This window comes from Nicotiana attenuata, chromosome 2 (assembly GCF_001879085.1).
Source record: "Nicotiana attenuata strain UT chromosome 2, NIATTr2, whole genome shotgun sequence".
Lineage (NCBI taxonomy): Eukaryota > Viridiplantae > Streptophyta > Magnoliopsida > Solanales > Solanaceae > Nicotiana > Nicotiana attenuata.
This window is the reverse complement of record NC_031990.1, coordinates 49,942,193-49,954,644: the sequence shown is the minus strand read 5'-3', so window position 1 is coordinate 49,954,644 and position 12,452 is coordinate 49,942,193. Positions and strand designations below refer to the sequence as shown.

Below are 12,452 nucleotides of genomic sequence, written 5' to 3'. Positions count from 1 at the left end.
TTATCATACCATTGTCCTTTAAAAGTAACTATCGCTGATACTAAGCTGGAAGGAAGGCGACCTTTTAAATTTTCAAATCTTTAGCAACCCATCATGACTTTGGTGATATAGTCAAATAATGTTGGAGAAAGAGGTACAGGGGATCTGCAATTCTTAATGTGTGGAATAAGCTCAAAAAATTAAAAGGAGATCTAAAGCAACTAAACAGCCAATAATACAGCAATATTGGACACAAGATTGAAGCAGCAAGGAACAAACTAGAAGACATTCAAGTGGTGATGACACTTCCAGGAAATGATAATGAAGCAATAGTACAAGAAAAGGCTGCTAAATTTGAGTTGGCAAAATGGTTGAAAGTGGAGCAAAGTGTTGTAAAACAGAAATCAAGAAACAAATGGCTTAAGCTAGGGGATTCTAACACATCATATTTTCATGCATGTGTGAAAAACAGGCAAGCAAGGAACCACATTGGCAGATTGATGGACATTGCAGGGCAAATGTTACAAAGTACCACTGAAGTAGAAGAGGAGATCCTGAGCTTCTACAAAAACTACTTGGTACAGCAGCTCCACAACTGCCAGTAGTTACTCCAGGAATTATGCAGAATGGATACACTCTGAACAGGCAACAACAACTGCAGTTAATTAAGCCAATCACAAAAGAAAAAGTGAAGAAAGCTCTACATGGAATTGATAATAGTAAAGCACCAGGATGTGATGGATATAATTCCTGCTTTTTCAAGAGGACATGGCACATAATTGGGGAGGATGTTACTACAGCAGTAATGGAATTCTTTGAAACTACTGAAATGTGCAAAGCCATCAATTGTATCACTATTACCCTAATACCTAAAGTAAAGAACCCAACCAACATCAAGGAATTCAGGCCTATTTCTTGATGCACATTGCTATACAAGATAATATCAAAAGTCCTAACAGCAAGACTACAGAAAGTCATGACAGACCTCATAGATAACTGCCAAACAGCTTTTGTACCAAGAAGAATGATTACTGACAACATTATTATGAGTCATGAATTGGTCAAAGGGTCTGGGAGAAAGAACATATCGCCAAGATGCATGCTTAAAATTGATATACAAAAAGCATATGATTCTGTGAAATGGGTATACATCGAGCAAGTGATGAAGCTACTAGGGTTCCCTGAGAAATTTGTAAAATGGATAATGGTGTGCATTAGTACAATTGCCTACTCTATTATAATTAATGGGCAGCCAGCTAAGCCTTTTGAGGCAAGGAAGGGACTTAGGCAGGGGGATCCCCTTTCACCAGTACTATTTGTGATGGCAACGGAATATTTGAGTAGACTACTGAAGCCCTTGAAGGAGAACAAAGAATTCAAATTCCATCCAAAATGTGCCAAAGTCAATCTAGTGCACTTAGGATTAGCTGATGATCTATTACTTTTTTTGCAGAGGGGACATAAAATTAGTAAGGGTACTGCACCAACAATTCCAAGCTTTCTCTGCAACTTCAGGGTTAATTGCAAACCCAAACAAAAGCTGCATTTACTTTGAAGGAGTGGATAACATGATTCAAAAGCAAATTATGGATATGTTGGGCTATACCAAGGGAGAACTACTCTTCAGATACCTAAGGGTACCCTTGAGCACAAAGAGGCTATCAGCTATTCAATGTGAACCTTTAATTGATAGAATGCTGAGCAGGATACAATGCTAGACAATAAAATTCTTGTCAATGCAGGCAGAGCAATGCTAATCAAACGTGTACTGGTTGCAATCCAAACATTTTGGGCTCAGATTTTCATCCTGCCTAAGAAGATCATTCAGTTCGTAGACACAATTTGTAGAAGATCCTTATGGTCAGGAAATGCTAAACCTTCCAAAAAGGCATTGATTGCATGGAAAAAGCTTTGTACTCCAAAGGTAGCAGGTGGTCTAAACTTCATCAATGTGGAGCTATGGAATAAAACAGCTATATGCAAACTCCTGTGGAACATCTGTACAAAGAAAAAAAGTTATGGGTCCAATGAATACATGCATACTACATAAAGAGGAATACTGTATGGAACACAGAACCGAAGGGTGCATCGTGGGTCATCCAACATATCTTCAAGGAAAGAAACTACTTTGAGGCTGTTGGATATATAGAAGAGGAGGTGAATAAGATGGACAATTTCTCTACAAGACACATATACAAAGCTATACAATGGGAGTTTCAGAAGGTATCATGGAGAAAACTAGTTTGCAATAATCATGGACTACCAAGATGGATCTTTATTCTGAGATTGGCAATACAGGAGAGGCTAGCCACAAAAGAAAGGCTAGCAAGATGGGGGATAAATGTAGACAATACATGCTCACTATGTCAAAAAGAGAATGAAACATTATAACACCTATTCTTTGAATGTGAAGTATCAACAACTATATGGCAGCAGATCCTAAAATGGCAAGGCATTCAGAGACCAAAGCTAGACTGGAAGGAAGAGTTGACGTGGATAGAAAAGAAAGACAAAGGCAAAAATGGAGGGGCAGCAATATGCAGGATGTCAATAGCAGCAGGAGTTTACCATATTTTGCAGGAGAGAAAAAATGTTATTTTCCAGCAAAAGAGAAGAACTGTTAAAGCCATACTTAGATTAATCATTCAGGAAATACATGTTAGAGCTAATATGTTTCCTAGTTTAGATAGAATCATGAATACATTGAATTGGTATCCTGATATAATGTAGCTGAGAAGAGGTGTAGAAGAGGAAGAGTAGAAAGGATAGGAACATCCTACCTGGGGCTTCATGTCCAGCAGGAGCAAAGATAGAAGATAGTCTCAACTTGTTTAGCCTGTAAATACTTATACTTAGTAAACTAAATCATTTAATTACCAAAAAAATTGCTTCATAAAAAAAATCAACTTTGAAAAATAAATTATTAGAAATTTATAAACTAACTTAAAGAGAAAACTAACTTGAAAAGAAAGAAAAGTAAAGAAGGAACGTATAGTGTCGAAGCAAAGAAAATTAAAAAAGATAACGCGTCTTTGATTTGTGATTTGCAAATTGATTATTTTTTTCGTTACTTGGTAGAAGATGAAGAGAAAAAATAAATATTACGGAAGAGTAAAATATCTTTTGACTTTTAAGTTTTTTGACGTTTTAGAACATAATAACAAGTTGATTTTTGTGTTTTTTGGTATTATATTAATGAGTTGTTTGTAATTTTAATTCTAACTTGAGAGTTTTATTGTGCTTACCCCAAAAATAAAAACTCGTCCAACGCCTAATCTTACTTTGGGACTTATGCCTCGTGATACTTTTGCTCCCCCGGATCACCCCAGCGTGTTTTTTCTATGTCCCACTCGAGGCTCGCCTTGGTGCTCGTCCAAAAACGTCTTTTAAAACAATGATTATATGTTAGTCAACAAATATGAGGACACCTAGCCATCTATATATATTATCATTAACAAAAACACAACAATTAGAAATCACAAATATCTCTATATGGTAGTAATGCACATGCATGAAATTAGATAAAAGCTAGATAAACCACAAGCATCAGGTTTGAGATGTAGTCACTGAGTTGTGTTTAGCCGTTGCACTTGATATTTTCCTTTATATATACCATAAATTGCTCAGTTAAGGTTGAGAACGATGTTAAGTATTATTAATTATTTATTAGAAGAAGGAAAAGATTATAAAATGCAAGAGAGGAGCTTTATTTATTGTCGTTGTCCTCTCCTATCAGTATTCCCTGTGTTGTTTATCACCTAAGGCTTGTTTCAAGATATGAGCTTTTTTCAAAAAAAAAAAAATTTAATATCCCCATTATGGTGAGAGAGATCAGGCATAGCCACAACCTGTATATTAAAAATCACAAACAGAGGAAGTTCTTTACATTAAGATAGGAGTTTTCTTTGTCCCATATAGTTTTTTAAAAGGTGGGCATAAGTCGGTGCGTTTTACTTAACGTGGGGCGATGAGTAAGTCCGAGACATGAGCCCTATAGATTTTTTAAATTTTGTTAATTTATGAATTAATAAAATAGCATAATAACCATAAAAATATATAAGGTACATTAAAAGTTTAGGAAAATTTAAAAAGATTTTAAGAACTCATAGAAAATAAATATCTAACATCTCTTTTATACATATAAATAAAAAAAGTTACTATGAGATAAAATTAACTATAACTTTTTATCTATCAAACAATTAGAAAATTATGATTTGTTAAAAAATATAATCGGATTACATTTTATCTATCTAAAAGTTAACAATTAATAAACTTCATCAGTACTGTAATTTAAAATATTACTCCTAATTGTAAAATTACTTTCATAGCAAAATAATACAAACTTAACATTTTGATAGACATAAAACTAAGATATGAAGATTATAGTAAGTGAAAATATAGATTTTTGGTTATCTATTCAAAAGTAATATTCTCAATTAGTAAATATGAACTATATATAACTCATTATCTTGAGTTATTCTCAATCTTCATATTCTATAGAGTAAATAGAACTTTAACAATTTATTTTCTATAGAATTTTGAGGGTCAATAGTGGTAATTAGGGAATTCGACGTACGATTTGCGTTAGGAATTTTTAGGCGCACCTCAAGCATTGTGCGTTAGGCATGTTTCGGACGCACAGTCGGGCACTTGGGGCTTAAGCCTCATAGAACTAGGCCCCACACGTGAGCCTCAAGGCGTTCTGATAGTGTCCCACTCCTGGGCGAGTCCCCAAGAAAGCCTTTTAAAACACGGGTCCCATATTACGTGACATTATTACTTTTTGCAAGTCAATATTTTTTTAGTGGTGGCAAAATTGATAAGAAAATAATTATACATCTATACTCCCCATTAAAAAATGAGTTGGATAACGAACTTTTTAAAAATGGGTCAATTATGGATAAGATCCATATTATCCACTTAAAAATGGATAACCAATGGGTTTAACTTTTCCATTTGCAAAGACTCAAATTGTGGATTCCTCAAATTTGGGAGACTAGCAATTCTCCCCAAAGTGATCATATTCAAGAAGCCATGGATAGTATGAATATCGATATTATCCGCCGGTTAACCCATTTTCTATCCGTATTAAATATGGGTTGGATCACATATCTTATCCATTTTCGACACACCTATATACGATCCAACCCATCCGTTTTTCACCCCTAATTTTTTTACTACTAACTTCTTAATTATAAAATAATATACACAATTAACTTTTGTGACGTATAATATCTTTTATAAAATTTAAAATAAGTAAAATCCTACTTAAAAACATATGAGAATTTATGTTCGATTTTATATTGAAATTAGGGGTGTATTTGGTATGAAGGAAAATATTTATCAATTTTTCCATGTTTGGTTGGCCTAAATGTTTTGAAAAACATTTTCCTCATGAACTCATTTTTCTCCAATTGGAGTAAAATGTTTTCCCTATCAAGAGAAGGAAAAATATTTTCCAAAACTCCTTCTCAACCTTCCCCACCATATTACCCATCCCCACCAACCCACTCACCACCCCACCCCACCCCCAACCCCCGCCCCACCTCCACCCTAAATAAAAATATTATTGATAGTACTTTCTGTATTTTTTTTTATAAAAAGTTTTTTTTTCATTTAACAAAAAAAATATTTTCTTTTCATGTAGAAAAAGTATTTTTTTTTATTTCAAGAAAAAAAGTATTTTCTTTTAATGATGTAATTTTTTTTTTTCATTTCAACAAAATAAGTATTTTATTTTATTTCAATAAAATGAGTACTTTACTTTCATGATGTAGAAATAATACTTTCTTTAACCAAAAAAGAGTATTTCTCTTTAGTTATGGAGCACATTAGTTCCTTTGGGTTCGTATGAATTTTTAGAGACTTAGGAGAGGTGGGGGGGGGGGGGGGTAGAGAGTAGCATAACAAATATTTTCTACTCTCTAACCAAACAGTAGAAAATATTTTTCACTCACCAACCAAATAAGGGAAAGTAAGTGATAAAACCACTCATTTGACGTAAAAACATTTGCGTGGAAAACATTTTCCATGAAAAGCACACCCTATATGTTTTAGTTCTCGTATTCTAAACCCCTTTACGGAAAATAAGATGTAGGAAATATGTGATAGTCAAGCACAGTCGCTCTAAATTTGTAATAACATTATCAGGGGGGAAGGAAATTATTCTTTTTCTCTCATTCCATTGTATTTATCCTTGTCAACCTTACACTTCTGACACCACCTTATAATTAAAATTAAATAATTGAGTCTCTTTATGGCATACTTTGTATCAAACAATGGTTGGTCCTGTAATTCTCAATGTCAACCTTAATTACACACTCTTTAAGTAATACGGGATAGTCACTAGTATTTAGCACATCCAAAAATTGCAGGCCTCCACTTACATGAAGTTACAGTGATTTCATGTAAAAATTGTTATATATTTTTCTTGGCAAGTTAATTTTATGCAAGCAGTTAGAGCAAGTTTTGATTATTTTTTTTCTTTTTGATTTTCAACTCCAAATATTAGTAGATGAGACCATCCCATTCCAGCAAGAAGGGTTCCAACAGTGGCACTGGTTGGAGGAGTTAGTTGTATTCCCTGGATTTAATATGGCATAGAATTGGGAACAAGTGAAAAACTTTGCGAAATGCATGAAAATAAATAGTCAAGATTGCAGCAACATCTGGTGAAAGGGCAAGACAACCTGAGGAAAACATAAAAGTAATACAGAGATTAATACTATAACTCTGGTGGCCAATATGCTGAACCACCAGAGGAAAACAAAAGATTTTCAAACAAGAAACATATGAATCGTACAAAACACCTCCTCAAGGAGATGTTAGATTAGTAAACATCACTCAAAATGGAAAAGGACATAAGTTACATAGATGAGAACCTTTTCTATGCCAAAAAGTGTAAGTATATATTACACAAAATTGTTGCTATATTTTGCACCCTGACCTATATTTACAAATGTTTCTAACATCTATGTATTTTGGAGGTTTCAGCATGAGGAATCAATACATATGATCCTTCCCAACTTCAAGCTAAAAAAAAAGACATTGGGAAGTTTGTCATGTTGGTTGACTGCGAGGAAAAGAGATGAATTCTATGGTATTGGTTAGTGTCTCTTCTACATATCCGATCAGTTGTCAAACTCTGCAGTTGAGAGCAAACTCTTCTTGGACTAATCAGGCTTAGTATACTCGAGCAACATGTGCGGAGACCTATATATCTTCACCAGCGTCCAGTATAGGACTTCCTCCACTCCAAGCTCACCCTCTGCTCTTGCAGCGTATATATCCTCACAGATGGCAATCAATCTGCACAGAACCAAAATTGCTCATTTTTCCTTTAAGTAGAACTCTTACTCGATTTTCTTTACGACAATGTTAATAATCAGACCATGACGTAATATTACCTGTCACATGAAGGAAGATTTTCATATGGGATTCTCATTCGCAAATCGGAGCACTGCAGTCTGATGAAGCGGCCAACTGCTAAAACAAATGTGATATAGAGACCCCATATACTGAATTTGCTGAGAGTTTCACCTAGCAATCCCTCTAAAACACAAACAAATTGTTAGTGAACAACACTTCACTTAATTTCTCATTCTATGCGAAAAAATAATCCATTACTTACGCGGTGTTTCCTCTGATACAATTATGGCCATAGGCCCTCTCAACCCTCCACAGCCTTTTACATCCAGTGAGTTGATATCATGGAAAGACCACCACTCAGAGACTCCCCGATTTAAAACGATATCCGCGCTAACATCATTTTCCTATAAAAACCAGTTATTGACACATAAATATCTTTAGGTGGCTAATACTAAATAGAAGTTAAAATGCAAAACATTAATCGGATGGTAGGTTTAACCAACTACTTACAATATCCATCAAAATTAATATGTTGATATGTTTGGTATAATTGCTAACTTCGCATGACAAGAAAAATCAAATAACATAGAATACATATTTAGCTTAGGTGCGTTTAGGCCATCTCACCTCCTGTTCGATAGGCCTAACTTCCCCCGAACCAGTCACACGAAAATATCTTGGATATATATTATACACCCGGAAGCTATTGGTTGAACCATTTAGAACTTTCTTAACTTCCGATGGCTTTGGACAATCCGCAGGATCAAGACTTCTTTCATATTTCACTACCTCCTTTCCCTTAGGCCTGTCCCTTGTAAGAACCCAAGAAAATTTAACATCCATCTCTTTAAGAGACAGAATGAATCTTCTCTGAACCACATCCGGAACCAGCCACAGAGTACTTGCATCAGGTTGGCAACAAATAAGTTGAATATCATTTACATTGTATGGGTAAAGATAGCCATGCGGATCAAGATTCAAATCATCATTGAGCTGATTAAATGGAATCATTTCACAAAGAGTAGATTGGTAGAGGGTTAACCTTCCTCCACCTCTTCTGCTGATATCAAACTGAACTCTTGCATCATTTACAGGATTTGCAATGTTAGTTGGATTACCACTGCTGTACATCTGCATCGAAGAACAGCTTTAATATTCCCAATATACAAGATCACCCAGCATGGATTTCAAAGAACTGATTAAAAGTTATACAAAAGTAAAAGTTGAACATAGTAAAACTTAAGAAAGTTCTGAATGGATTCTCTTCTGAGTATCCTTCTTACACCTTTGTTTCCTTTCGTTACATCTCATTGATGCAGGTATATAGAAAGACAAAACATCACTTATCATTTACAAATATCAGTCTTTAAAGATTCTTAATCCACAAACTGGCGGAGAACATCAGGAAGGAACTGTATGTCTAAAACCAACACAGCCTAATGTAAAAAGAGAAAAAGAAAAGATAGAGAACTCTTATTGAAATTGGTTGTTAGCAACACACAAGAGGGCTCCTCCCCTAATGGATGAGCATGAGCATGTTATACATTTCAAGTTAGAGCTCCAGGGGAAAGAAAAAAAAATAGCTAAAAAAAACAGTTTAAAAACAGCTTGCTTCCTTTATGTCATATATGAGATGTCCCGACCTTTTGAAGCAAAAAAGTGATCCACTATCGACTGAAGTCAAACTTATATTTCAACCCAAGAGAGCGAGGCCCTAAGCAATTAGGGGAAGGGTGAGTGGGTAAGTGGGGAGTTATATAAAATAAGGAAAGTTTCCTAATCACTGAGATTTCTAAGTATTATAAAATAACTATTAAGAGCACTCCACATAATATTCTTAATGATTCGTTTTTCAACTTTCACCAATAACACAACAATTAAGAACATCATACACACTAATTTTTATGATTCTTTTAACTTTCAACACAACCCCTCAAGCTTATGGTGGAGAAACGAATTTAAGTTCTATTATTTTGCAAAAATCAAATTCTAAAAAGCTAGTGAATTAGTAAACAGTAGTCTGAATAGTGTTGCCGGAACAGTGAAAACGCAATTGGAACTATGTCCTCCAGAAATTCATAGGTAATTGGACAATGGAATTAGTAAAAGCACATGGAAGGAACTATTCTTAATCGCTAGAAAGAGGAAAGGTTACTGAAATCTCAAGGGTATCATTGGAGTAGCTGACCAGAATGGTGACACAAAAAGTTGCTGGAAAAGGCTTCACAGGAATGACCAAAAGAGGCAGTCCCCAGATGGACATTCGAAGGAGACGTAATGCCACCAGAATGGTAGAGAAATAATTCCGCCCAAATGGTCACTAGAAAGGGGCACGTTATTGCCAGAACAATCACTCAAAAAGAGGTTCAGATAGTAAAAACAGAAAAGAAAATAACTTTTGGCCAGGTGGGCTGCCACAACAGGTGGAAGCTACATAAGTCTTTTACCAAGATTTTAGAGGCTCTAATACCATGTGAAAAAAGGAGCATGAGAAAGGAAGAGAGAAAACTCCCTTCTTACAGATAATTCAAAGAGAGAGAGAGAGAGAGAGAGAGAGAGAGAGAGAGAGAGAGAGAGAGAACTCCCCCTCAATTACACTTCGATGCTGACCAAGTAATTAACTGTGTATTTACACCCGAATCCAATTCCAAGGTGTCTATCCAAACACACCCTTATTAAAAATGGTTGTTAACATACAAAAGGAAAAGTTTCCTAATAATTAATATTGCTAATTATCATGATAAATCATTATGAATATTCTATAGAATATTATTAGAACTCCTGATTTTCAAGACACAAAGAAGAGATTCAAGAAAAAGCAAAGTAGTTGGGAAACTTTCCGACGCAGTGAAAAGATCTTCTTCTCAGTGAGTAGGATGGACGGAAAGCATATGCAGGACTGCCCCAGTGTCAGCACGAGGGAGAAAAGAACAAAAAGAAATTTATCCTTTTGAGTAAGACAAATTCTACTAGTTGTTCGGTAATATTGAAGGGCTATGTAGATATAGATAATACTTGCTCCTTTTATCTGAAAGAAAATCTTGAGTTGCCAATTGTATAGCACATAGATCTGAGGAACAGTTCACAAACCACTTACCAGCATGGGAGCCCAGATCACACAAATCAATATGAAGAACAAACATATTCCATTACAGAATTTGGTCATCTTAGTCTGCTTGTCTCCTGGTTTATGTGTAGCTCTGTTCAAAACAGCATCACATTTGACAAGGTACAAGCTTGCATTTATGTCTTCCAACTAGAAAAAGTACCAAAAAATCAGTCTCATGAAGAAAATCCTCAACAATCGAGGTAGCATCAATAACGTGAGACATATGCAGGTAAAAGTAACCAACCCCAGATCAATCATGGAATTCAAGCATACGTGAAAAAAAAATCCTATAAGTATTTCCAAGGGCCCACAAGTAGACATAAAGAACCAACTGAGAAGGCAATAAAGGACAAACTGATAGAGAAAGAAAGATGAGAAGTTTGTTGGCCTTGCTTTAGGTCTAAAATAGGGCTCAAGGTTAGTAATGGGGAGAACATATCCTTCTGGAAGGACGTTTAGGTCGGAAATGTGCCTTTGATGTCTATGTTTCCAGATTTATTCTCATGAGCTGTCAATACTACAGCATCTCTGGCAACAAATTGAGTGAAGCGGACATGGAATATCAACTTCAGAAGGAATCTCAAGGACTGGAAGTTAACAGCGGTGCAGAATTTTTCAACCACTTGAGTCATTCCAACAATTTACCAACACGGCGGACAGAATTAGATGGTTACTTAACAGCAGGGACGTGTTTTCAATAAGTTCATATCACAGAGATCTTACAAGGGAGGAGAACCCACAAGGCCCTTGGCAATGGAAGAAAATTTGATGTTACATAGTTCCTTATAAGGTAGCTTTCTTTACTTGGATAGTGAGTATAGAAGTGTGCGTTATGCACGAGCGTCTACAAAAAGAGGCATGCTCATATGTAGCAAATGTGGGAAAGAGTCAGAGAACATATGCCATCTGTTTTTGCATTGTTCAGTTACTATCCAACTGTGGCACTTCTCTTTCAAAGCAATTGGGCTAATGGGTTATGCCTAGATCAATAGATGAACACTAAGATTTAGTACAGAAAAGGGCTAAGGCAGAACAAGTTCAGGTGGTGGATCACTATATGGACTGAAAGAAATAAACTCCATCTAACAACAACAACAACTATGGCTCAGTCCCAATCAAATTGAGGTCGGCTACATGAATCCTCACTTCTCCAATGTAAGCTCAACTCATGTCATCATCATACCAAATAAAAATAAGTTAAATATATATAAATAATAGTAAGGATAATAATAATATTAGATGTTCTCTAGCAAGACTAAAACCTATTCCCAACTAGATATCACCTATATAAATCTTTTTCTTTCATTGTGCCCTATTTTTAGCTAAGTCTGTATACTTTTGTTTTATTCATGGTGTAAATTGGAACACGTAAATGATGCTGAATCAGTTCTACAGACGTTAGAAGCCCTTCAGGATTAGATGGGGTATATTTTGCTGTCTTATGATTTCTAGAAACATTGTACAGATGTAACAGCACTCCCTTTGTGCTAGTTTATTTATGAAATAACTATACCTTCTCAAAAAAAAAATTGATTCTGTTTGAGTTTTGAAGGAAATTTAAACATTTATGATTAGAAAAGGAAAGAGTCTTCCTCATTTTTTCCCCATGCTCACCTTCTCACTTCTTTTTAAAGATAAATGTGCTCACCCTTCTAACTCGAAGAACCAACAACAACAACAACAAAAAAAAAACAGTGGAATCCCACACATGGGGTTTGGGGAGGGTAGTGCGCAGACCTTACCCCTACCCTGGGAAGGGAGAGAGGATGTTTCAAATATACCCTCGGCTCTCTAACTCGAAGAACCAAAACAGGGAAAAAGGACTTCTTTAAAATTTTATTGCTTCTAGGTGCTAAACAAAGCAGAGATGAGTTGGACATCTTTACACCGAGTCAAGATAGACAGTTATGTAATTAGGGCTTGTCGTAAACAGACTTGCTAAACCAGCTTTTTTAAATCTTCTTTTTTTTTTTTTTTTTTTAGGGGTTTTTTAGGG

The 12,452-nt window shown here is 35.3% G+C and overlaps 2 protein-coding genes across 3 annotated transcripts in view; one reads left to right on the top strand and one right to left on the bottom strand.

Moving 5' to 3' along the window:
- LOC109219399 lies at positions 279 to 898 on the top strand. Its single transcript, XM_019383856.1, has 2 exons — positions 279 to 507; positions 564 to 898. Exons 1-2 carry the CDS (start codon positions 279 to 281, stop codon positions 896 to 898), a joined length of 564 nt encoding a protein of 187 aa, XP_019239401.1.
- LOC109209503 (piezo-type mechanosensitive ion channel homolog) overlaps positions 6,702 to 12,452 on the bottom strand; it is a 28,668-nt gene continuing 22,917 nt past the window's right edge. For both annotated transcript variants that reach the window (XM_019372784.1, XM_019372791.1), the window contains exons 17-21: positions 10,445 to 10,603; positions 7,975 to 8,478; positions 7,610 to 7,751; positions 7,386 to 7,530; positions 6,702 to 7,287 (exon numbers count right to left, since the gene is read on the bottom strand). In XM_019372784.1, the coding sequence (XP_019228329.1) occupies positions 7,152 to 7,287; positions 7,386 to 7,530; positions 7,610 to 7,751; positions 7,975 to 8,478; positions 10,445 to 10,603 (1,086 nt within the window). In that variant the 3' untranslated portion in view covers positions 6,702 to 7,151. The remainder of the gene's footprint in view (positions 7,288 to 7,385; positions 7,531 to 7,609; positions 7,752 to 7,974; positions 8,479 to 10,444; positions 10,604 to 12,452) is intronic.